Source organism: Clytia hemisphaerica, unplaced genomic scaffold (assembly GCF_902728285.1).
Source record: "Clytia hemisphaerica strain Z4C2 unplaced genomic scaffold, Clytia hemisphaerica genome assembly, whole genome shotgun sequence".
In the NCBI taxonomy this organism is placed as follows: Eukaryota; Metazoa; Cnidaria; class Hydrozoa; order Leptothecata; family Clytiidae; genus Clytia; species Clytia hemisphaerica.
Genome location: NW_027104060.1, coordinates 653,403 through 681,184, shown reverse-complemented (window position 1 = coordinate 681,184; position 27,782 = coordinate 653,403). Strand labels below are relative to the sequence as shown.

The window sequence follows — 27,782 nt, the reverse complement described above, 5'->3', positions numbered from 1 at the left end:
CCACAAGAAATGTAGAAGGGTAACCTGGCACTCACCAGACGGAAAAACTCAAAAAGTATACGATTTTATTTTATCGTGTAGCTGGATTAGACAGTATGTTAAAAACTGCAGAGTTTACAACAGCTTCGACTTCGACAGCGACCATCGACTCGTAACAGCCATAATCAAAACCCCGACTTCTAAAGCTGCTCGATTCATCAATAGAAAGAAAATAAAGCAACCCCTCAAACACAATCTATCAGCCCTGAAAGATCAAACAATTGCAACAAACTTTAAAACTATGGCAATTAATAGGTTGAATTCTTTAGTCTTAGACGTAGACAACAACACCCTCAACAACAGCCTTCTGAAAGCAATAAACGATGCTGCAACCGAAACCCTCCCAAAGAAAGTGAACAATGTCTCACGTCAACCCTGGCATAATGATGATAAATTGAATGAACTGTTTAACCTCAGAGATAAACTTGTTACTGAGAATGCAAATATAAATTCTATCAAAGCTGTACGAAAGAAAATTCGTTATCGTGCCAAACACCTCAAGAATGTTTATCTTAAACAAGAAGCAGACCAGATCAACCAACTGGCCATTAACAGAGAAATCGAAAAACTTTTTCAAAGAGCCAAAAATCAAAATAGTACTCTTAAACCAGTCCCGAGTTCATGTGATCCAAATAAACTTCTTGAACATTTCAAATCTCATTTTAACCCCCGCAACGACCAGATGAAACAATGCCAAACGAATTGCGCAATGATCATGATAATCTCCCTCGTTTTATTCAAGAACTTCGTCAAATATCAGCAAACACAGATATTGAAGACAGCCCACCCACTATTGAAGAAATCCAAAAACAAATCGCCAGCTTAAAAAACAATAAGGCTAATAATGACGTAGATCCTGAACTTCTAAAACTATGCGATGATCCCGTCTTATCACAAATAATCCACCATATTACAACAAACCTATGGATGAATAATGATATCCCAGAAGCATGGAGCAACTCGCGCCTTAAAACTCTTTGGAAAAATAAAGGTTCCAAACAAGACCCCTCAAAATATAGAGGGATCAGCATAGGGTCAACAATATGCAAACTTGTGACTAACATTATCTTAAATCGCCTGCAACCATGGTATGAAGCTCAACTTAGTGATGAGCAAAACGGTTTCAGGAAAGATAGAGGGACGACGGACGGCATTTTTGAACTGAAACGTGTACAGCAAATCACTAACCGAAAGAAGCAGCCCCTCTTCCTACTGTTTGTAGATTTATCTGCAGCATTTGATCACATTCCGAGACATTGGTTATTCGAATCAATCAAAATGCGATTTCCCGATAACAATCTACCACCACTGTTCACCATACTCGAACAACTCTACAAACAGACAACTCTCACTTTCCAGGAATCAAATACCTTTCAAACTACATCAGGAGTCCGCCAAGGAGGACCAGAGAGCCCGTTCCTCTTTAATCTCTACATCGATTTTGTCATGCGTGTCTTTATGAGTGAAGCCAATGCAGAAAGTATCAACTTCTATAAACATTCATACCGTTTGAATCCAAGAAGTATCTCTAGAGCAAATAGAATATCTATGAGAGAGAACAATTTACGCAATTGGGGGACATCGACATTACCGTGGTGCGGATACGCGGACGATCTCATCCTTTTTCTCATCAGTCAACTAGATTTGCAAAGCTCTATCAACTTTCTAGATCAAACGTTTACTCGATTTGGACTATCAATAAACGCTTTGAAAACCGAATCTATGATACTTAACTGTACCGAACAGGATTACCCAAAATCCATCATCAAATTGAGGAACATTGATATCAAAAACGTCAAAACGTTCAAATATCTCGGAGCTTTCATTCACTTTGAGGAACCGAATACCGGTGACATCGAGATTAATTACCGTATTCAACAGGCGACTAACAAATTCGCAGAAATGACCAACCTTCTTCAAAATTTCAATGTCCATTTGAAAACTCGTATCATCTTCTTAAATAGTTATGTACGTAGTCGCTTAATCTACTCATGCCAAAATTGGAATTTATATTCAAGCCAACTTGAGCGACTAAACGTCACATATCGTCGATTCCTACGTCGAATGATTAGAGGTGGTTTTCGTTTCGTAAATGAGTCTAACAACGATTTCCGTTATCAGGTAACCAACAAAAGACTCCATGAAATATGTGGTACATCAGATTTGTCCAATTTCATTGGAAAACAGCAGCTGGAATATGCTAAACATGTTATTCGTATGACCCACGAGCGTTCCATTAAACTGTTGATGTTCAACGATGATAAGTATACGAAACGTGGAAGACCATTTAAAACTCTGCTAGATCAAGTAACTGATCAAAACTCCCTTACAACAGATGGTCTCTGCAACAGTGCTATGTTGAGAAAATGATTTTCTAATATATTTTTTCTAGTTGTTCTTGCTGATATGATGATCGGTGGGAAGTATCTTGCAATCCAGATCAGCTGATCTGGATTTCTCGATGCTTCCCACCCCTATAGTACTAGTCATAGTATTTTGGTAAAATTTATATATATATATAGTCTAGAAGTATAAAACCTTCAACTACTCAAAATGGAAACAATAAAGACAAAAACCCACAAAACAAAAAGACAATACAAATACAACAAAAATCTAGAATGAACATTCACAGAAAATCAATCAGGTTGGAGTAGAAAAGGAAAATATGATGACATAGAAATCCGTCAATGTAAAACTAGTAATCTAAAATGACTTTAAGGAAGAAAGTAACTCAATATGAGTTAAGATGGTATGAAGTAACTCAATATGAGTCAAAAAATATTTCAAGAAAACACATTATCTGTTCCTCAGTTTTCGACCTACACAGGATTTCGGCCTTTTACGAAAATATCCTCCTATATGATGGAAATAGGGTTGTGTAGGTAGGCCAAGCAGTGTTAATTAAACACCACCACAGATAAAAGATAGTAAAAAGATGTGTTTATTGAAAGTATAAAACGCGCGCAATAATATAAAATAAACTAAAACATTAAAACCACGGAACCAGCCGAAGAAACTAAAATTACAATGAGAAAAGAAGTATACTTTCTACTAGACAAAGTTGCCACACCTTTGACACGTTTCTGCCACAACGTTGAAGAAAGCATACTAGAAGAGAAGGAACTGGGATTGGATTGCCACTATCCAACCATGTGGCTCTCACACACATTTTACAGTTCAAAGAATAAGATGGAAAGAGTGGGGAAAGAATGAGAATTTAAAAAATCGGACTATAACCCGGTTCGAAGCCCCGTACACCGTGACCGCTCACCGCAAGAGCTGGCGAACGAGTGAATCTTGAGAGAGTTGAAATCTTGAAAATTCTGAAAAATGACGAACTATAACCCGTCGAAGACTGCAATCTAACTTTGCGTTTTCAGCACCTTGACATCGCATTCTTTGTATAAAAACTTTGGCTTTAACTTTCAAGTCCTCGAAAAGTAACGTAGAACGAGCAATCCTGAGAAGTTCACCAACAAAAGAAGAATAAAAAATCGATTCTGGCAAGTTGCTATCTTTATGTGGCATTCGGACTATGGAAAAAGGAAATGCATCCCGTTTATCAAACAACTTATAAATAAATATCCGTCTTTGATGGTAATATCCAGGTTTAAAAAAGAAGCATGATTACCCGAGTGCTCAATTTTGAGTTCAAGCTCATCTGGATAGATATCTCTATACACAGACTGAAACAAGTTACCGTCATTGATAGCACACAAATCATCAATGAATCTTTTAGTCGAATGAAAATGGCGAGCCTTAACCTTATTTTCCTCAATGACCCTGCTCATATACCTTTGTTCGTATTGGTAGAGGAAAAGATTAGCCCAAAATGGCGCCGGATCGATTCCCATGGGAATCCCGATCACTTGACACATAACAATATCACCTGCATTGAAAAAACAATTTTTTATCAGATGTTTCATAGCAGTTTTCAAAGAATTCTGTGTAAAAGACACAGAAGATTTGGGTTTTGTTTTTGACCAATACGCTTTATCATTTTTAGAAATAGATATATAAACTAGAAAGTTAAAGCCAAAGTTTTTATACAAAGAATGCGATGTCAAGGTGCTGAAAACGCAAAGTTAGATTGCAGTCTTCGACGGGTTATAGTTCGTCATTTTTCAGAATTTTCAAGATTTCAACTCTCTCAAGATTCACTCGTTCGCCAGCTCTTGCGGTGAGCGGTCACGGTGTACGGGGCTTCGAACCGGGTTATAGTCCTATTTTTAAAATTCTCATTCTTTCCCCACTCTTTCCATCTTATTCTTTGAACTGTAAAATGTGTGTGAGAGCCACAGGGTTGGATAGTGGCAATCCAATCCCAGTTCCTTCTCTTCTAGTATGCTTTCTTCAACGTTGTGGCAGAAACGTGTCAAAGGTGTGGCAACTTTGTCTAGTAGAAAGTATACTTCTTTTCTCATTGTAATTTTAGTTTCTTCGGCTGGTTCCGTGTTACGTTTTAGTTTATTTTATATTATTGCGCGCGTTTTATACTTTCAATAAACACATCTTTTTACTATCTTTTATCTGTGGTGGTGTCTAATTAACACTGCTTGGCCTACCTACACAACCCTATTTCCATCATATAGGAGGATATTTTCACAAATGGCCGAAATCCTGTGTAGGTCGAAAACTGAGGAACAGATAATGTGTTTTCTTGAAATATTTTTTGACTCATATTGAGTTACTTTCTTCCTTAAAGTCATTTTAGATCACTAGTTTTACATTGACGGATTTCTATGTCATCATATTTTCCTTTTCTACTCCAACCTGATTGATTTTCTGTGAATGTTCATTCTAGATTTTTGTTGTATTGGTATTGTCTTTTTGTTTTGTGGGTTTTTGTATTTATTGTTTCCATTTTGAGTAGTTGAAGGTTTTATACTTCTAGACTATATATATATCTCAAACGAATGAATAACTATGCACTCTGGAGAATTTGCCAAAACAGCATATATAAACGTTAACACCCCCTTTTTTAGGGTTGAACCCATTATTTCGAACAATCATACACCCTGGAGAAAAATGACTCACGCAATATATAAACAAAATCAAAAGTAAACAAATGATAGAATCCAAGGTCAAATTGAGTGGGCTATTGAGTTGCTAAGAATAGAATCGAATATAGTATAAAAACACAAAACCCAACACAAAAAGATCAGCTATTCAGAATCTTTTGCACAACATGCCCTTAATTAGTCATACTATAGAACAGTTAACAATACATGGTGTTATGGGCAGTCCAATGGAATTGCTTCTAGTATAATTCCCAATCATGACTAAATTGCATTTAATTAAATAGGTAAAGGCTGATGACGTCACACATATGTAAAGTATGCACGCCCCCAGTAGTAACTAGGAAAAACTAGGAAAACATGTTTGTTTGTTTGTATTTCGTTGTATGAACAAAATGGCAAGGTTTTAGGAGCTCATAGCATTTTTAAATTTTAAGGATTAGTCAAAGTAAAATTTGAAAGGAAAAACTGTTTTTTTTTTAATCTAAAATAAATTGTTTGGATGTTCTCAAAAGTACCACCTCAAGGAGTGGGTGGCTGGTACCACTTCAGTACTTTGTCTTAATTGATTCATTCCAGAATCTCCTATTAACTAAAGTAAATTTCTGAAGTCTGTCAAAAAGGTGTGCAGTGAGTGCTTTTACAGTTGATGCTCTCTAATTCGATTTCCAAAGGGGAAATTGGATTTTCATTGAAAAAGTAGCGTATCGGATGAGGAGCGTCGTTTATAAGAGTTTCTTGTTGTAGGTGACTGTCGATATTATCGAACAATGGAGCGTACCCAAAAGTAAATATTACCGTTTTTCCGGCTCAACTTATTACATTCGAAATATCTGTTACTTGGGAGTTGTTTCAAATGATGACTCAAAATGAACAACAAACAAAATAATATTTAGCTCCAATACGTCATTGTAAACAAAAACACTACCGGTTTAACATGGCAACCTGCCATGGAAAGAAAAATCAACTTTTTTAGTTGTAAATGGTTGTAAAATTCATTTGCAATCAATCAATCTAACTTACATATCTTTTACTACCCGTAAATGTGCAGTAGGTCAAAAATGACATGATGCACGAGCCAAAAGCATGTACCTGAAATATTTATAGACACGAATTAATCTGTAGCGGAAGTTGGGATCCAATAGGTGGCTAGTACCACTTTAGTACTTTGTCTTAATTAAGTGCATTCCAGGATCTCCTATAATGACTAAAGTAAGATTCTGAAGTCTGTGTCAAAAGGTATGCTTTGTTTTTACAGTTGATGCTCTCTAATTCGATTTCCAACGGGAAATTGGATTTTCATCGAATAAAGGAGCGTGGGCGTAGTTCCCCTTCTGATACCCATGATACTAAATATTTTAATCTAACCAAAGTATTGGCCCATTTCTAACTTACATATCTTTTACTACCCGTAAATATACAGTAGGTCAAAAATGACATAAAGCACGAGCCAAAAGCATGTACCTTAAATATTTATAGACACAAACTAATCTGTAACGGAAGTTGGGATCCAATAGTTGCTTTAGTAGAGCTTATTAAAAATTCTCTAATACCGTGTAAGCTCAACCCGTTGATCTGAGACGCATTAAGATGCCTTAGGATTACATAAAGATTAAGAGATCTCTTACTTTTCACTGAATCTTAAAGCATACGATTAGAGCTTAACTGAAAATCAAGAGTTCATTACGGCTATTAAAACATGCGTTCAGGAAACACAACATTGCACCGTTCGAAAACAAACAGAATCAATAAACTGTAAAATGAAAGGTTTTTGGATAGAAATGTGGTGATATAAAGAAAAATAATAAAAGAAATAGTCAGCCCCCAGCCTTGCCATTGAAATTCCAGCCCCCCCCCAAAAAAAAATATCAGGTTCCCCCAAATATTTGGCTGTATTTTAGCTCCCAGTTTTTGTTTGCAATATTTTGGGTGTAAACCCCCCCCCCAAATGTCAGGGGGGTTGACGCTACGCAGTGGCGAAGTCGGAAGAAAATTTAGAAAACGAAAGTGAATTCTACTTCTGAATGAACTTTGCTTTTTGTTGATTTTGATGGCGATAAGTCCAGTGAAGTAGACTAGAGGACATCGCCATTTTCACTTTCGTTTTCAAAAATTACATGAAAACAACAACAAAATAAATTTTATTCTAAAACCCGATAAAAGTTTATGAAATTATGACCATACATTCAGAAATTACGGTTTCGTATCGCTCCAGTGTGGTATTTATTACGGATAGAAAGTGTTCATACTCATTTCAGAACGTTTTGGAGCAAGAAAACGGAGCAGTTCCGTTCCGATGAACAGTGGAGCATAACCGTTTCGATCTGTTTTTCTTTGTAACGTCTTTTTTTTGACGTTTTAAATTTTAACGTTCACACAGTGTTTCGGAACCGTTTCGTATCGGAGCGAAGCGTGGCGTGCGACCATGGTCTTTAATAAAAACATAAAATAAATCCCGAATTTGAAAAAAAAAGGGTGAATACGCAAATTTCCTATCAGCAGATTCATGTAAAAAATCACGAACACACGTCGAATAAAGCTCTGATTGGCTGAGACATACAAAGATTACCTCATACTTTGGACATTTCGTAAAAAATGTTTATGTGTGCAATTTTCAGGCAACCACTTCAATTCAGCCACCCCTATAATTAAAAGCGAGTTTGTGTATGTGTCTAGATCCTGATCGACTGAGGACGACGGTAAAGAAGCACTTCTTCACCCTCCTCAATTCTACGGGTTATTCCAAATCACTCCAAGCACTCTACCGTCCTCACAAGTGAAAAAACAAAAACTCGCTAAAATCTCTACCTAGCAGATTTCTAAACATATCCAAGTTCCTCGTAGCTTTAAAATTGATAAATCCACCTATTTAATTTTTTTTTGTGGAAGCACCTAGCCGACCTACGATACATACCGATTAAGTAGCCCTTTTTCTTACCCAGCTGACACACAACGTTGTTTCAACGTTCATCAAATGTTATTATGGACGTTATGAACATTAGATAGACGTTGAAATAACGTTGTGTGCCAGTTGGGTATAAACAAACTGTATATTCTGAAGGTCAAATGCGACATTTCTAGATTCCATTAGACTAAATGTAATGAATCAAATACAGGTTTAAAGAATAAAATCACCTGGGAATAAGTTATCCATTTCAATATCCATAGGGTAAGTCAGTTAATATAATTCCTGTAGGAAGAAGAAAGGCAAAAAATCATTTCTGAAACACCATTAAAGTAATCCTCTTGACTAAATTATTAAAGCGTTAGAAAGTCGATAAATTCATTGGTCATTTGATTGTTGTCATATGATATGGGAAAAAGTTTTAGTGTTTTCTGAAATTTGATTAGCTTCTTCAGATAGAAATCTTTCATGTCATGGGTCTTTTCTTACTAAGAACTGGGTACATGTTTTTAAGATTCTGATGTTTACAATAGATTTGGAAGCAAGTACCATCAATAAAAATTAACGTGATCTCGATTTTTCCTTTTTGCACAGCAGGCTTAGGGAAATAAACTACATAAATTGTAAAATTGTTAAAATGATCTATTTGATAGTCAATTTTTTAATCATAAACACCAAACTTAACTGGGTTAACTGAATAGAGGACTCCGAGTAAACCGAGTAAAGAGTGACAAAAATATTGAGAAGCTTCTGAATTTTTACACAGTATTTATTCTATGATGCTTCAGTTAGTTCAAAAGCTTAGTCCTGTAGTTCTCTAAACTGGAGTGCTCGCCGGGGCAGCAGTTTATTAGAAGCCAAGGAACACCTCCCCAATACACCTTTCATGTAATTCAAAAATCTCAAAATTATATCGAGAAAAGACACACTCCATAGTTGTGTCTTAAATTGCGTAGGGGGGGGGGTAAACAAATGCGTTTTGTTCCTGCGAGGACACCTGGGAGATATGGATTTTTCTTTCGACTTTTAATTTTTCATAAATCTTTGTTATAGAAATTTTCAGGGTTGTGAATCATCATTTAAAGTATTAATCATACTAAAATTTGAGAATGCTGTACGATTCTGTAGTTTAGAGAAGCTAAAAACCCAAAGTAATTTAAGAAAACGCAGACAAAAACGGGTTTCTTTACTTCTTATAATCCAAACGGTGGAGAGCAACAAAATATGGCCACATATGTGCAACTTTTTGCAAAAATCAACCAATCAAAAAATAGCAAAATCAAAATTTCGATATTACGAAAACCAATACATAAGATACTAGAATAATTAAAGGTAAAATAACCTCCACTGGAAAATTGATTTTGATTAGATTTTTAAAATGGAAAAAATTGCACTCCAAAACCATCCCCGTTAGATTTTTTGACCTGAGAACAATGCAAAAAAAAAGTACGATGAACGAAAATTTTGGCCAAAATGTGCGGGAAAAATAATCTAAAAATTTCAGCCCCACTAGAAAATTGATTTTGATAAAATTCAATGGAAAAAATTGCACTCCAAAACTATCCCCGCTAGATTTTTTAACCTGAGAAAATAACGAAAAGTATATAAACTTACCATTTCTCAGATAACCTCGATCTTCCAAACAAATCAGACCAAACGCGCAATGCATTAATGTCTCCAGCCAACCTCGTGCCCATTCTCCATTTGAGGTTCCAAGAATCCACGAAACATGGTCCCATCATGTTTCCATCGCAACCCGTATCCAACACTAGATCTCATCTCTAAAACGTAGGTTTGATGCGGCAGCGTGTGAATATTAATCCATGAACAATCGCTAATTATTTTGACCAATATTTCTAGCGCATGCGCATTTTTAGCTTCCTCTTTCCCTGTACAAACTCCCCAGAATAATTCACTGCTCCGATGACTGTGTTTTGTAAGAGCGCGTGCACCCACGGTCATTTTTGATTTCGGGTGATGAATTTGTTGAAAGGAGCTCCTCAAGGTGTACATATCTGGAGGTAATACGTTCAAACTACCTTCTGTTCGACCCAGTCCCATCAGCACAAGAATGTCACTCTTACGTAAGTCAGCAATCAATTCCTTTAAAAGTTCTTCGAAATTATTTCCATCATTTTCAAAGGTAGCTGAAATCTTCTGAAAAACATTTTTAGTGATCTCTTTAAAATCGTGGTTCAAAATATTTAGCCCAAGATCAGTTGATCCTGATTCACTAGCCTTGACAGTCATGCTTTTGATACTTACGATGTGCGCGAAAAGATTACGGGCTAAGGTTTTATAAAATGGTTTCATTGGGTATTTCGTGTTTTGGATGGAGGTCTTGAATGACGTGTAATCTTCATTGTCAATTACTGCTGACTCAGCAATAAGCTCTTCCAGGATTGGTTTATCATTAACGAGGAGATCATCTTCGATACCATCAAGGGTGTCCTTCTCCGCACTCTCTTTAGGCTCTTTCGGTGTAGTAGTTATGCAGTCTTTTAACGTTTTCACCAAGTCTTGCTCAAATAATTTCAGCAGTGCCATAGTTGTTATCCGATGATTATTTGTTTAATTTTTTTTGTTATATTTCTTTTAGCTGAAAGAAACGAAGCAAAAAAAGGCTATGGAATAAATCGATAATAAAGTAAAAACCCCTGTGCACAGATCCGGTGGAAACCTGCCCCCATTAGAAAAAAACTTCGTCCCCTGTGGGAAAGATAATCTACAATTTCAGCCCTGCTGGAAAATTCACTTTGCTAAAATTTTATGGAAAAAATTGCACTCCAAAACCATCCCTGTTGTCATTTTTGACCTTGGGACAATAGAATTTCTATCCCCGGGATTTCGAACTGAATTTTCATCCCCACTGTGGGAAGGAAGTTCCAACGAGGCTGTGAGGCAGGGGTGTAAGTAATGAAATAAAAGCTTTTAACATCAAGATCACGAACGAATAAACAAGGAAGCCCCCATTATGATTTTTTGTGGTTTCTCAATTTTAAGTAAAGTGTTATAAATTCTAATAAAAATCTCTACAAAAAACGCTACAAAATTCTGTGTATATGATTAAAATTTAAAAATTTATTTTAAAAAATCTAAATATTTTGAATCTGCGTAACTTTATTAAAAAGATATTATCCAAAACTCTAAATTTACTTGCATAAAATCGTCACCATTTTTTATGTACAATACACACTTTCTGACAAATAACTCAATAAACAGAAAAAGTCCTTCATGCAAAGGGATCTAAATCGCTAAATATAAAAACAAAAAAAAACGAAAAGAAAAAACCAATATCAAAGATCAGTCAAAGTGAAAGTTTTGGGCATTATTTTTAATTGATGAATTATTTTATTTTAAATTTATGTAAAATTATTTCTGAAAACGAAAAGAAAACCCAATGTCAAATGATAAAACATTAGGCGATTGTCTAACTCTTGACATAATACGACTTAATACACCTTTTCGACCGTAATCGCGCGGTCAGGCGCGTGCCATTTAATTATTTAATCATCCCCTAAACTCGATCCAATCCTTTTTTGACACATTTTTCTATTGTCTATAGGTGCGAAAAAAGGACTGGGACGGTTTTAGTGGGATAAAGCGAAAAAAAAATGCCCGCTCGGCAATTGGCGGCTACGGTCGAAAAGGTGTATTACAGGATTTCGCCCAAGACTTTACCATTCATAAAACCAGACATAGCTGGAAATGTTGGTCACAGCAAACATTGGCTTCTCATTCAACGTTGGATATTTCTTGTGAACATTCAAATCAATTTGTTGTTTTGTCGAACGCAAGGTAGCAGTTCCGTCAGGGAGAAACTCGCATTCCTCAGCGCCAGTACGCGTGTAACATTCATTGTCATTTTTCTAGAAGAAAAAAATGAATAATTTTGCAGGTTCTTGGCAAGCACCTCACCAAAACCGGCATTTTTCATTCCGTTTATTTGTGAGTTTTATTTTATTGATTTTCCAAAAAATAGAAGCCTTTCAAGTGTAGTGACGCTAATTCAAAATCTTTTGCTACGAGAAGAGCTTCAAAAGTTTAAAGTTGCGTCTAAAAAATCGAATGTTTGGAGCCGAAACCTGGGCTCGAAACATTCGAAAAAGTCAGTAAGTGGAATAGTTCCTACGTAGATAAAAACCGTGACGTCTAGTATAAACTAGCAGGTTCTGGTTAGTTACTGCATTCTGGGCGTAAATGGAGGATCAAAGTTGCAACGAACAGTCGTGCGTTAAAACCTGTTACGTGCTTTAAAGGTACAGCACTTTTAATTAGCACTTTTAAACAACCTTCTCTGAAAAATGAAAATAAAATCAATGGTCGAGTAGTCAAGACGTCGGCGTCTGAAACCAGAGGGTATCGGTTCGAATCCTCGCTCCTTCCAAAATTCCTGTATATCCGAACCAGCCGGCCGTGGACCCCGTGGAAACAATTAAAATCCTAGAAACGAAGGAACGAAGGAACGAAGGAACGAACGAACGAACGAACGAAGGAACGAAGGAACGAACGAAGGAACGAAGGAACGAACGAAGGAACGAAGGAACGAAGGAACGAAGGAACGAAGGAACGAAGGAACGAAGGAACGAAGGAACGAACGAACGAACGAACGAACGAACGAACGAACGAACGAACGAACGAACGAACGAACGAACGAACGAACGAACGAACGAACGAACGAACGAACGAACGAACGAACGAACGAACGAACGAACGAACGAAGGAACGAAGGAACGAAGGAACGAAGGAACGAAGGAACGAAGGAACGAAGAACGAACGAACGAACGAACGAAAAACGAACGAACGAACGAACGAACGAACGAACGAACGAACGAACGAACGAACGAAACGAACGAACGAACGAACGAACGAACGAACGAACGAACGAACGAACGAACGAACGAACGAACGAACGAACGAACGAACGAACGAACGAACGACGAACGAACGAACGAACGAACGAACGAACGAACGAACGAACGAACGAACGAACGAACGAACGAACGAACGAACGAACGAACGAACGAACGAACGAACGAACGAACGAACGAACGAACGAACGAACGAACGAAGATAGCAAATAAAAAAATACCTCAGATTGCCTCCACAAAAGGTGAAAAGAATCTTTAAAAATCAGAGGATCGGATGCAAAAATCTTGTAAGCGCTCATCGTTCCTGGATGTTGAAAGTACGTCAAACCGGCATGTTGAGTGTGGTAAACTCCTTTGTTGTAATAGAAAGCTGATAAGAAGAAATCTTCGGTGCCGGACGAAAGGTATTGTACGTCTGTGTGATCACGTGTGCAAAGACGAAAACAACCTAGTGGTCAGAATTGTACTCAAATTAATTTTTTTATGGTCCATCGTGCGATTTCCGCTATATTTTGAAAAAATATCCGGAAATCCGAATATCTTATACGATTTCGGACGAAAGTACCGGCATGCAAATCCCTGAGCATTTCTTATTTAAAAGGGAGGAACGGAGTAGACTTGACATCTCATTTGCAACGCAAGGTCACGTACTTAAACTTTATTAATCGATTACATTTCTTTTCATGAACATACGGCGATTGCCGACAATATAGGGACCGAATAACCTATCAAGCGATGGAGGAGAACAAAACGGAACAGAAGAAGACAATAACAGATTTATTATTTTATTAACGAACCAAGGGTTTTTGTCCTACCAAAAGATCAGTCAGATTGGCGAACCAGACTGACCCCTGTAGCCTCGAGGGAGGTAGGTTTTTAGTCCAGGGAAGGGGCTCATTAGATTGCGGAGTCCCTTAGGTTATGTTTAATTATGAAAACAGCGAAACGGAAGAGATATCGAAGAATTCAAACGCAACTAGTGTTGAAATTGTTGAACAGATTGAATGGTTCATAGACTTAACGAAAGACTTATCGATTGTAAAACGTACAGCATATCATCGAAGAATCAGTTAAATACATTTTTATCTTAGTATCTCTTATTATGACCGTCTAAATTTGTCATTTACGGTTTATATATTATATTTGTCTTTGTTTCTTAACTATTGTAATTAAGTACTCAATGTACAGTAAAGTACGGTACAGCACGGGCCTCGCGTTACAAAGATAATCCAATTGTCTCCAAGAGAGAGTAGTCATGTTTAATGTTTGGAACTTTGTGTACTGATAAGGAGAAAAAGTTAAGATATAAATTTTCATTCAGTCTCAGGCATTTTACTAGGTAAGTTTCGTAGAAAACAAACATCGTACAGTAAACCCTCCCTTATTTGAACCAATTTCCAGTCAAGGAAAAACCCCTTTCAATATACTCTCTATAGTTCGAATATCTCTGTAATTCGAATAAATAAGATCTCCCATTAGAGTTCGAATTCTTGATATGCGTAAGTCATTTTTCTAGCGGAAACACCGTAAAAAAGCCGGGATTTGACCTCTCTCTGTTACTAAAAATAGAAACACAGAGGTCAAAAACCGGCTTTTTTGGCTGCTTCCGTTAAAAAATATGACGTCATCTTGACTTACGCATATCAAGAATTAACAAGAGTAAACTGTATTTCTGAGTAGACTCATTAAAGGCGGTCCTATAACCCTTTTGACCCCTGCAACAACAGTCCTAGCTCAAAGGGCTTCTACCTATGACTTATTTTCTTGCCAATAAAAAAGATACACATTTCGAACTACATATAAGAAAATTAATCTTACCTTCTAGGTAATTGAAGTCCGTACTATTAGCAGCCAAGGTGACCATAAAAAGCAAGCCATTCTCTTTAATCGAACGCGCCAAATCAATATACTCATAAACGTCAAATTGCTTATTCTCTATCTTTTGTAATCTCAGTCGGGCGGTGGGCGGCAAAGCTAAATCTCCAACTACAACACCGTAATTTTCAACCCCTCTTAAGATAAACCAATAAACTCCGGACCGAGGCGGTGTGACGGTTACCCGAATAGATTTTCCGTACGGGATTCTGATTGTATTGTACAAGCCACCGTTTTGGGCCAGTTGTCCGACCCATTTGTTGCCCCAGGGTCCAGCTTTTGCACCATTATCCCATCCTATGCCATGCATCAGAAAAAGGGAGCCTTCTATTGCAGGCACTGTACCATTATCGATGTAATACCTGAAAAATAAAATTCTATGTATAATTATGGTCGAGAAATATATTGACATTTTAGTGTATTTTAACGTTTTTCAGAATTTAAAGTTCGGGCAAGAATTGCACTTTCTTTCAATGAATATTTCGATTTTAGAGAGATTCGGTGGTTGATTCCAAGCCTTATTTAAACAAGTTTGAGCTTTTAAATCCTGAGATCCTAAGGTCCTTTATCTTAAGTCGCATGTTAAAACTCAGAGTTAAAACTCTACTTTCCAATTGTAGTTTAAGGCGCTAAAAAATCATTTGTGGTATTTAAAATTTCGCAGGGAAGTCCCCTTTGTCTCAAATATTTTTGTCCATGATTGTAGTATTGCACAACTCTCTGAAAGTTCAAATTATTTTGCTGTGTAATGTAACAAGAAAACGAAGTTGTTTGAGTTTTGTTTACGTTTTCGCCTTACTACACCACTAAAACCTAGTAAACTTCATCTTTATCAAGTTAAATTTTCTCAGCGTCTCTACCAATCGCCAAATTGTTCAGTAAGTACACAATAGTAAGCAAAGCACATTGTCATTTCAATGTTTTCTGCAAAACAAAAAGCAATAATACAAGCTGATGCTCTCTAATTCAAAGTTCTTCATACTCGATACACTCCATCATTCGATAATACAGTTGACGCTCTCTAATTCGATCTTTAAGGGGAATTGGATTTTCATCGAATAAGGGAGTACGAATAGTAAAGCGTCGAATTAGAGAGCGTCAACTGTATTGAAAGCTACTATCACCAAGAAACGCTCAAAAACAAGAGGAACATCATTTGATACGCTCCCTTATTCGATGAAAATTCAACTCCCCATACAAATGGAATTAGAGAGTTGATTTGAGATGAATCTGATTTTCATCGAATAAGGGAACGTATCGAATAGTAGAGCGCCGTTTACAAGAGTTTCTTGTTGACAGGGACTTCCAATATTTATCGAATAATGGAGCGTATCGAATAGTAGAACGTCGAATCAGAGAGCGTGAACTGTATTTCAGTAAGATTTGAAACATTCTTTTTACCTTATAATGGAATCAGCAGCAAAGCAGTCGTTCTCACTTGTAAACCATTGTTCTGTGATGACTCCAGGCTCACCTAAAAACAATCTGACCCTAAGAAATAATATTCCATTTAAAGATTAGTCTGTTAGTTAGTTTGTCTTATTAAAGAATGTAATAACAAGAAAAATATTTTTTACAAAGATTCGAGGCTCAGTATCACTTTATTCTTAAAAATTTGTAATTTTTTATTTTGGAAATTCGAGCCTTGTGATTCTGAAAGAGTTCTTATACAAAACTGCGTTTTGAAACCATCGAATAAGTTTAAAATGAAGAAGAAAACGTTATAAGGAATATCGCCATATCATCCGCCAACCCTAGTAACCGCCTGGTGTTCTACAATGTGAAAAATTTTGAAATACTTTTATTAAGGTTGGATGATGAGATGAGGGGTGTGTGCGGACAGGGCCTCCGAAAACCGACCGTTAGAGACTAAATCTTTGGTGATAGAATTTTAGTTAGACTAATGAATGCATTTGAGAGACAAAAAATGTATAAATTTATAATTAATATATGAATTTTTATAACTTGTACCTGCTCTTTCAAATAATGTTAATTCTTTGTTTGCAATGCATTTCCCTTCTTTTTGTGCATGTGAAAAACTCCTCATGTTGTCATTGAACAAGATAGATGCCACAGATGAGCCATTTTGTAACGTCAGCAAAATTAAGCTGGTGAAGAGAGTACTATATTTGACCATTTTTTCTTGAGTTCTGGTCTTAGCAAATTTTCTCCTTGTAATTGAAATTAATCTAAAATGAGAATGTGTAAAAAGAGAAGTTTAGACATTAAAATGAAATACTGGAAAAAGTAAAATTTTTGTTAAATTGTGACAACTAAAAACTCAGATTTTTCGCTCAATTTCAGCTGGGAGAAAATTTTTAATGAGTCTCATGCATTGCAACTATAAGCAAGCAAATAATATGAAATAGAACACCCCTGTCTAACAGCCCCGGTGGAACTTTTCCCTAAATCCCTATCGAAATCCCAATGGGGATAGAAATTTTATTGCTCCAACGTTAAAAAATCCAGTGGGCATGGTTTTTGAGTGCAATTTTTAGACATTGGTTTTCGAGTGAGGATGAAATCAAATTCAATTTCCCAGTGGGGCTGAAATTTTGGGGTATTTTCCCATCAGGGACCAAATTTTCCAGTGGGGATGGGGTCCCAGTGGGTCTGTGACACAGGGCTGTATTAGAGTTTCTGATGAAAGACCTTGTCCTTCTTTTAACAATTTAGACATTTTTATGCTTTAAATGAATAAAGAACTCGGAAGTAAAAAGGTAAGTAAAAACTTTTTTAGAAAAATTATCAAGGTCAAATTATTATCTAAAAGAATTTCTAAGAATAGTTTACAAATTTAAAATTGGTCAAAATTACTAAAAAAGTTACAAAATAATGCGATTTTTAAAAAATCGAAGCAAGTCTTTAACATAAACAAAAATGCTACAAGAAAGCTCTAAAACAGCTTATTAAAAATAATGACGAGTCAAAGATATCCGATACCCTTTCAAACAAAAGGACAAACAATATTACAAACAAAAGTTTACAAACAAAAGTTTATAATTATCAAGAGGTTTTACATTTCAATATGCAAAGTCACGAAAGATATAAAAAGCTTATTCTACCTTATACTATACAAGTCAAAACAAAAACGTAATAATAAAATGTCGATTAAAACTTATAAAACGGTTGAATTTTCAAAGAAGTCTACCCATCGAATTTATCAAAAAATACTCGAGTCCAAAATATTCCCTAAGAGTATCAAAAGTTTCCACAGTCACAGTTATTCACCAACATTCTTTGACTTTTTCACGGATAATTTTCCTCTTGAATTCAGGGCTAGAAGCCTGGTTGAGAAGATCTCGATAGACTGGCAAACGTTGGGTCATTTGAAAACACCAACGGTCACGAACCTGTCTCACCAAATTGAGATCCACTTCTGTCACCAGTAACCCATCATTGACCCGTGATAGACCTGGTGTGCGGCTCCCATTAGGAGCGGCTACGTAACTGGACCCATAAAAATGGCCAAAATCATTATGAGCAGGTTTTCCATCGGCCGAAGTGAACTCATTCTCAAAATGCTCTGTACCAACACGGTTGATGGCAACTGTAAAGTAGCAATTAGCAATAGCATGACATCTAGCTTCAATGGGCCATAAAGGCTCACTCAATGCACCAATAGTGGCTGATGGGTTGAAGACAATCTCAGCTCCATTTAAACTATATCCTAACCAATTCAACGGGTGATGTCGACCATAACAGATATTGATACCAATCATACCAAATTGAGTTTCAAAGACAGGATGGCCAAGCTCACTTTCCGAATAATAGGTAGATTCATTAAAATCACCTACTCTCGGGATGTGGTTCTTACGGCTTTTCCCAATGACACGTCCAAAGTTTGAGATGACAACAGCAGTATTCCAGATTGTGTCCTGGTGTTCTTCATCTCTTTCCAGAATAGGAGAAACAATGACCATGTTCCATTTCTTGGCTAATTCTTGTAAAAACAAGGTTGTAGCACCATTTTCAGCTGACTCAGCAAATTGCATCCAAGGATGTTTCTCGCGTGTACAAAAAGCAAAAGGCATGGTCCATGCTTCTTGTAAACAAAGCACATTGACACCAGATTCCCCAGCAGCGTCAATCATTAATCCCAAACGGTCATGCATTGCTTTGATTTGTTCACCAATAGGTGCACTGGTTGGAAGCACAATCTTATTTTGGATTGCACCAATACGAACCATTCTTGGAGCTCGTGTAGATTCTGGTTTTGCTGTCATCTTGTAGCCAACAACTTCAAAATCATTCTTTGAAGCATTGTCTAAGACATTTTGAGGGATGTCGATTTTTTCACATGGCGAACCGTATAGGATTCTTTTTACCTCAGCCAAGTCTTCTCCGTCCAATTTGTCTTCCAAGACTTTCTCCAAGCTGTGGATTTGCTCGTTGGATGCCATCTTATTGTTTTTCTTACAGATAAACTAAACAGAAGTTTTATAAAATATTAGTAAATCATTTCGAATTTCAATCTCGTGCTTGATGAATACAGACAAAAACATCTCGAGAATGATTTTTTGGACACAGATCTGTCTCAATAAATTGCCAATCAATCTTTGAAGTAGCACTATTCATTGATCTTAAAAAAACCCAGACTCAATCAGACTTCAAATTTCGAACTACTGCTACGAGGATATTAAAATATAAACTGTACTGACTGTCTGTCTTAATTTATAGAGAAAAGAAAACTGGTAAGGTAGTCGAGACCAAATAAATAACCAATCAAAAAATGCATTTAAAGTTGTAGAGACTAGATTATATTACCAGTTATTAAAAAACTGTTAAAATCCAAGTCGAGACCAAATAAATAACCAATCAAAAAATGCATTTAAAGTTGTAGAGATCAGATTATATTACCAGTTATTAAAAAACTGTTAAAATCCAATTCAAATGAAAATTGAAATCTGATAATCATATCTAAACTGATGAAAAAAATAATTTCCATTGAATAAAGGAATTTTAATCTGGAATACTTTGTCATGATCTGGACAATACATCCCTGATCAAATTTCTTTGTCTAGTCATCACAAAATCGATTTAAAATGTCTTCGACTTTTTTAAATTAAAAAACATTCGGGGGAAAAGAGAAGTTCATTACATAAAACATTTTTACTAATAATGTCAATATTATAGTCTGGGTGTGTTCAACAATTTTAGGAGCTACATTATTATTTTCGATTCTTTACTTATCTCCTTCAACTCTTTTTATTGTTTTACTCTTTGACATCTTGCTATTTTCATGTTTTCACATCAATGAAATCTTGAGGGTATAAAGCCCCCCTCCGCCCGTCCTTTATGAAGGTGAACTATAAGTTTTGCAAGAAACCAGTCCATAAATTGATATTAACAAAAATCAACAATTTCAATTTGACAAAGAATTACATGATGACAAAGGAATTTTGACCATGTCTCATTATCTCAGGAGTTGGATAAAAATGTTTAAATCCCCATGATCCAGAAAGAAAGCTCTGAAATACTTTTTATGCTTTTTTTCTAAAATGATTACAATGAAAAACATGAACTGAAACTCTGGTTTGAGGGGTTAACACAAAAAAACATGGATCTTTCTTTCCTGAGTATATACGTTTAAAAAAGATTGAAGTTAGTAGCGCAGAGAAAAAGGGACTTAGAGCTCTTTGAAGGACTCTAGGTAAAATTTGTTTTGTTTTGGACAAAAATTCAAAATTTTATCATTACTCAAATTTTGCGTGTAGTTTTAGCGGTAGCATGGAAGTTTAAAAGGTTTTTGACAGAAAATCGCCAATCAAATTATGAAGCAACCATTAATAATTGGTTTTGTTCATGTGAAAAAACTTCTTCAAATTTAGTCAGCGGGTCAGTCAGTAATAAATTTTGTTGAATTTTTAAGATCTAGTCTACAGTTAGCCACACTAGCACCCCGCTGAAATATGTATCAAAGATTAATGCTGCAAAAGCATGGCGTCACCCCCCCCCCACTTTAAGTGGGGGTACCTAAAAAAATAGGTGTTAAAAAAGCCAGGTACCTGGAAGTATTCCCACTTTCAGGGGGTACCTGATATGTTCGGGGGGACCTGTAATCTCGTCAGTGAGGGTGGGGGCTGTTTTTTCTGTGTGAGATATTTTTCTTAACTTTACTCAATTTCTCAATTTTCAACCAAACCCTTTGTTTTTATCATTTTCCACATTTCACAGTAACCCCAGTGAAAGAGATTAAAATTCAACAATATTGCATTTTTGCTGACCAAGCGTTTCTATCATAACAAACATGGTAGCTTGAAGTTGTTATGTTTTTTTATAACTTGTGAAAATCTTTTGGATGCAGTTCCATATAAGTTATTTGACTGTCGAACGTGCTAGCCGCACTGGCTCAACTTCAGTATCTTTGAAATCATTCGTAGGCCCAATTGTAAAATTAATGGCTTAAGAAAAATTATAGCATTTTGGGTTTTAGCCTCGTTTTGGCGAAAAACTCGTCCCCAGGCCCCAAAAATCAAGATTTTGAAAAAATGAAAAAAACACCCCCAGGGATTGGCCCAAGGATCAAGTGTGCAAAATTTAAGCCCAATCGGACCATTTTTGAAGTCTCCAGCCTGCCCCAAAGTTTTAGCCCCGTTTTGGCGAAAAACTCGTCCCCAGACCCCAAAAATTAAAATTTTGAAAAAATGAAAAAAATAACCCCAGGGATTTGCCCAAGGATCAAGTGTGCAAAATTTCAGCCCAATCGGACCATTTTTGAAGTCTCCAGCCTGCCCCAAAGTTTAAGCCTCGTTTTGGCGAAAAACTCGTCCCCAGGCCCCAAAAATCAAAATTTTGAAAAAATGAAAAATTTAACCCCAGGGATTCGCCCAAGGATCAAGTGTGCAAAATTTCAGCCCAATCGGACCATTTTTGAAGTCTCCAGCCTGCCCCAAAGTTTCTGTGACTCACAGACAGACATTCTCAGATTCTAGCTCAACTGAAGTTGAGAATTGTATGTAATTTAGTATATTTTTTAATTTGTTTTCATATTAATAATTTTCACCTATTTTGGATATTTCTTCACATGGATTTGTGGGAAAAGACATGTCTTACTCTTATGTGTTCTTTGAACACTTTCAACAACTGACACAAATTTATCATTACAGAGAATAGAATGCAAAAAAATGTCAACAAATAAAAAGAACAAGAGAGGAAGTATGGCTGGTTTTGATGGGATTTCAGGAATGACAAAAGAGCAGAAATTCTTCTATTCTGCTACGCGATAAAAAGGGGGTACCTAAAAAACATAATTCAATGGGGGTACCAAATCCTGGGGGCTACCTAAGAATCCAAACAACTTTGGGGGTACCTAAATCGTTGGGGGTACCTAATTTTATTGGGGATACCTGAAGCCTGGAGGACCCTATGAAAAGCACTTTATTATGTAAATGACTGGCAAGCAAAAGAATGCTCCGAAAAACTTCTATAGGGTTTTATAAAAACAATGCCACTAAGATGCCCTTTTTAATGAAATCAAAAATTAAAAAAACATTGAAAAATTACCTAAATTTTGAGCCAAAGATGAAAAGATTGGACACCTGTGCCAATCTCAAAACCTAATTTGAAGAAAAAATTCCCAAGAAAAAGATCTGCTTTAGCATATAACCAAGGCCTAGCGAATCAAAGTGCTATCTCAGGAGTTAAATAACAAATTTTGGTTGGTTGATTAGCTGGCTGCTGCACGTTAGCAACCGGTCATTCTGTTTTATTTCAAATTTTCAATTTTAATTAATTGTCTTGAGATCCTGAGTTTGATTACGGAAATCTAATCCTTGTTGTTGCAAATACATCCTGAAAATGACTGGATATTCTTATTAGTGCGACTAACTCTGACTAACTGCTAGTAAGGCAACCATCAATTATGCATGCCTAGATCCCAATCCAACTAAAGACAACAAAACATCTTATAAAGAAATGATATACACCCATTTGAACAAAAAAAGATTGAATTTCAAAATTCAAAAAGATACAAAACAACAAAAGCCTTTATAGAAAAAAAACCCATAACATATTCTGTTTTGACACCATTAAAGAAATTCACTCACAGTCACCAAACTTTCAAAGCATGCAAATTGAAAGCAGTGATAATGACTTCATTCTTTCTATCCGGTACAAGAAAATACTAAAACTCCGCCGCCATAAATCAGAGTGGTTCAGATTAAAGATTTGATTTGAAATAGTTGTTTGCGAAAACCCTCAGCCAGTACAAACGGGATCTTGTTCCTAGGTAACAGCTTTGTTGTAAAAGACAAATCACTTATATGAAGTTATCATTAAAAAAATTTATGCTTTAGTAATTAGTCCTTCAATAGACCGCCACGTTCTTTCAAAATGATCACCAGTCATTTGATGGATATGCAAGTTTCCCTCCACTGATGCAAGTTACTCGACTTCACGGTAAGGAAGAAGATGATGGATTAATTACAAAAAAAGTAAAATATTAGATATGCTTTAGAAATTTTCCAATCAAATAAATGTTGAACATTTTTCTTGTGTTTCCGTAGTCCGTACAGGGGGTGGCAGACCTGCCAACTCTCACACAAAAGTGTCCCTGATTTTCTGATTTCCGAAAAAAATTTTCCCCTTATCCCGGTTTTTGGAAAGATAAGTTTCCTCGATTTTCTGATTTTCAGAAAAAAGTTTTCCTGATTTTCCGATTTTTGGAAATAAGTTTCCCTAGTTTCTGATTTCGGAAAATCGGAAAATTTCGGATTTCCAATACAAAATCAATTTTGTGGTGGAAAAATCTGGAATTGCTGACATTTTTTCAAAAGTTTGACAAATTATAAGGAATTTCTAAGGGTTCAAATAAAAAATTGAGTGGAAGCACTTTGAAAAATTGACTGGATTTCCGAGTGCTTTTTTTATCTTAAAATTCCTGTCGTCCACCCCCCTATATCAAATTTTTTCTGGAAGAGCCCATTTCAAGAAAATGATATCGTTGAAGCAAACAATCAACAAAAGAAAACAATAAAAAATCAAAGAGAAAAATGATTAACTGGTTTCATGAGCTTTCCTGTATAAAATCATGTAGCAAGAATGGGCCTTCGGACCTGGTGTTACTTAAATATATACCTTTATCAGGGAAAAAAATGTCAGAGTTTTATTTAGTCGGGTCTTAGTAATTAATGCTCAACTGTTTCAATAGTTTTATTACAACATTGAATTACTGCTACAAATAACAACTTTTTCTTGCTGCCAAAATGCCCAGAAATGAGGGACATCTTCGTTAAAACTTTGTTAATATTTGGATTTTTTATTTTCAAGGACTTGACCGACCGACCGACTATTGTTATTTCTTATCAAACCATTATAATAATAATAAAATTCTACAACCGCCCATTACTGGACATGGTTGGATATGGGAAAGTATCTCAAAATGAGGCCTATTCACTTAGAGGTATTTTCCCATGTCGAACTAATTAAATTCAAATTCACATCATTACTTCTTGCTTAAGGCAAGAGAACAAAATTGACTAATAGAAATCATTTTATGACCAACAACTTGATCCAACAAAGACTTGGCAGGGCGACCTCTTCTCTTGTATTGGTCATCATTAAATGCTAATAATTTCAAAGAACGAGAAGAGGGCATACGGAGGACGTGTGCAGCATAGTGATGTTACTGTGATTTAATAAAATAGCTAACATCAGAGGTTCCACAGATCCTGTGAAGCTGCGCATTGTTTATTGAAAAAATATTCAAGGCGGACAAGCCAAGACAGACAAGCCAAGGCAGAAATTATAATTGCTGAGTAAAGATGGGGCTTTAAATTTCAAAACAAGGGCTGAATGAAGGCTCTATGATAGAGTCTATCTGGATCTATCAATCACCGTGTGATTGTGATTACGTGTGATGTGGAAAACAAACAAAATGAGCCATTCCAGAATTTGTCTGTGACATGGGGCGGACGTCACGGGATTTCCAAGGGCAAAAGTTTTCACCAAAATTCAAAATTTCCAAGGCGAGAGAAGAAAATGTATGAATTTCCAAGGCAATCGAATTAAAAGCGGCAAAAAACAGTGGAATTTCCGACACATTTTGTGTCAGTTACATCAATATGCCAAAAATGTTTTGTTCAACCACCTTCACTTCAAGATAGAATTGGGGGAATAGAAAGAACGATAGAATGAACTTCCTTTTATAGGATGAACCATATTCGTGTGGCTTTCAGCCTTGCACTCCATTGCAGAGGCTAATCAGTTTTAATGACTTTTTTGACTAATGACCAAGTTAGAATTTTTTAATTTTTTTATATAAGAGTATTAAAAAGGCATGCATTCAAATAATAAAGGTTTAAAATTTTTCTCTGGCCTAGTTAGTAAAATATCTCAAATAGGCAAAAATTTTCTGGAATGGCCCAATGCATTAATGACCAGTAATGACATCAGACTACCGCTATTAATATACATTGTGCGGAAAGGGGTCTGAACCCCCCCTTCTTAAATGACCCCCCCCCCTTCTTGGCATCCCCTGGCATCCCCCCAACATTTTTAAAATGCCTAGGGTTTTGGGCTACATTTTTTATGGTAAAACAGGAAGGGAAACAGCAGTATAAAGAAAAATTAAGTCTGGTAAATATAATACCACTTTTTAGTGAAAATAAAGAACTTCATGCAGACCAAATTTCATAACAGAGTGCTGGAAAATAATCTGCAATATTTGTAAGCCCCCCTTCTTAAACAACCCCCCTTTCTTAAACAATCCCCCACTACTTGCTATCCCCCCAGTTTTGACTTTTTAAATGCTGCCCCTGAGATAGTGCTGTGCGTTGAAGGCGCAAAAAGGGCGCGGCAGGTGCGAAATTTTTTAGGAGTATTTATGCGAAATTTATTATCTTTGTTTTGGTACCGCAATCGAGATGTTCAATAGTGTCGAGGGCGATATTTTTCAGGGCGGAAGGTTGCGTTTTATTGAAAAGGGCAGTATGGGCGTAAACTTATTAATTTTGGCCGCTGTAATCTTGTCAAAATCATTTTTGGAAGAAAAAATGGCGGACGTTGGCAATGGTCTGTAGATGCTTCCCTTAGCCTTGGAATCTTGCACTTTCTACCCTTGGTATAAAGCAATATCTGCCCCTGCCCTTCGGAAAAGGAAAGGTGCTGCCCCCGAGATCTCGGCGAAATCTGCCATGATCTGAAAACTCGCTATCCCCCCTTTTTTTAATGAAAATTTGACCCCCCCCTTCTTCACTTTTTTGGAAGGTGTTATCCCCCCCTTAAGAAAGGGGGATCCGAACAATGAAGGACCTTCCCGGAGCAAACCAAAAAGGTGTCGTTTTTTCGTGCTCCAAAATACAGGAAGATAGAACTTTTTTTAAAGAGGCAGCCATGTTGAATAGTTATGTACTCCAGCATAAAAACAATAATACAGCCATACATAATTACTGTATCATGCATACTTAAAAATTATGCATGGCTGTATCATTGTTTTTATGCTGGACTACATAATTATTCAACAGGGTGGCCTCTTTGAAAAAAGGTCTATCGAATTTCAATCGGTCGATTGCATTCGATTTGGTTCGACTGGTTCGATCGTCGATTCCGTTCGATTGAGATCGTCTGGTTAAAAGCAAGACCTTTTTAATATGACCCTATTGTCTATTGTTAAAGGTCTATTGTCGAACGCAATCAAATCTCAATCGAATATTACCGCAATTTTCAGATTCGATTGATATTCGATTGAGTTCGATTGATGTTAGATTGCGTTTGTTTGTGTTCGATCGTCGACCCTCGGATTGTTCATCGCATAATTTCTACGGGAAATCGAAAGTAATTTCGTTCGGCTTGTGATGCTTGAGAGCTTGGGGGATGTTTTGGGAAGCTGCAAGAATAAAGCCAGACGATCTCAATCGAACGGAATCGACGATCAAACCAGTCGAACTAATTAAATATTACCCAGAATTTTGACATTTGATTGAGATTCGATTGCGTTCGATAATCGAATTTTAATCGGTCGATTCCGTTCGTCGATTTGGTTCGATTGAGATTGGTTCGATCGTGTCTCGATTCCGTTCGATTGAGATTGTCTGGTTATAACCATTATAAACAGATAAATAACTAAAAGGTCTTGACTCTTGGAGCGAGAAAAATAATAAAATAATTGAATTGGAAGAGAGTAATACCAGATATTACCAGATCAAACAGGATTCTTTTGATGTTTGAAAATCAGTCAGTAGGTGTGTTTTGGGTGCTTTTACAGTCGGTGTCAACCTGCACTTCACAAAGATCTCTGAGCTTGTTCAGTCTATTTTTGTCGGGCCCGACTGAGTTGAAAAACTTTGAAATCGAAAGTTGTTTTTATTTGCTGAGTCAGCAATTTTTTAGTCTCCGGACAGAAAATGCCGACAACGGGGGACAACCGGGTAACCTCCAAAAAAGTGTAGTCCAGAATCACCAAAAAGCGAGCCAAGGGTTTTTGTAGTCCAGAATCACCAAAAAGCAAGCCAACCTTAGCCAAGGGATACGAGTTTGAGCATGGAGGTATAAAGAAACAGGAGAAGTATGCTATTGTAACCATGCTCGCCCTACGATTAAAAAAATTACGAGCTATGCATGCTCATAATCTCATATATCATGCATTTTTAATGAGCTCTTTTGATGATAGATGAAATCTTATTGGCTAACTTAAGTGTTGGAAATAAAATGAGACGAGATTCATTGTTTCTGACATTGGTAAAATATTTGGACTAAAAAAGTGCCTGTAAACTTTGCAATCCTTCATCAAATGACAAGATTTTTCGATCAACATTTTCTTCAAGGTGAACTCTATTGCTTAATACTTTCCTCCAAAATTATCCAGCGACTTTTTGTCTACAAATTGGGTCTGAAATTGTGTGTGCTTATAAAGAACTTTTTATTTTCTGGCTGGAGAAAATATCTTTTCAAAACAAAATTTAATGGATGACAAAATTGAACGCAAACTTATTTCGTGGAGCTAAATTTATTTTATTCTCGTATATTAGAAGGCTAGAAATCTTCGATGCTGATAATAAGAATGTTCAGAGCAAACTTGAGTTCTACTAAAAAGTCGTATTTGATCGGGCGAGCCTAGAATTTCTTTTGATTTAT

General features: G+C 36.3%; 3 protein-coding genes across 3 annotated transcripts in view; all 3 read right to left on the bottom strand.

Annotated features, from left to right (window-relative positions):
- Positions 1-9,728, bottom strand: part of LOC136812361 (uncharacterized) — a 36,714-nt gene extending 26,986 nt beyond the window's left edge. Inside the window, exon 1 of the mRNA XM_067068857.1 lies at positions 9,577-9,728. Within this exon, the coding sequence (XP_066924958.1) occupies positions 9,577-9,631 (55 nt within the window). The 5' untranslated portion in view covers positions 9,632-9,728. The remainder of the gene's footprint in view (positions 1-9,576) is intronic.
- A 1,665-nt stretch (positions 9,729-11,393) lies between these two features.
- Positions 11,394-16,793, bottom strand: LOC136812360 (uncharacterized). The gene is made up of 5 exons (XM_067068856.1): positions 16,780-16,793; positions 16,110-16,199; positions 14,652-15,070; positions 13,055-13,281; positions 11,394-11,831 (listed from the first exon to the last, which is right to left on the bottom strand). The coding sequence occupies exons 1-5, from the start codon at positions 16,791-16,793 to the stop codon at positions 11,640-11,642; spliced, it is 942 nt and encodes a 313-aa protein (XP_066924957.1). The 3' UTR covers positions 11,394-11,639.
- A 620-nt stretch (positions 16,794-17,413) lies between these two features.
- On the bottom strand, positions 17,414-19,158 carry LOC136812412 (beta-ureidopropionase-like). The gene has a single exon (XM_067068907.1). It carries the CDS (start codon positions 19,109-19,111, stop codon positions 17,936-17,938), a length of 1,176 nt encoding a protein of 391 aa, XP_066925008.1. The 5' UTR covers positions 19,112-19,158; the 3' UTR covers positions 17,414-17,935.
- Between the last annotated feature and the right edge of the window lie 8,624 nt (positions 19,159-27,782).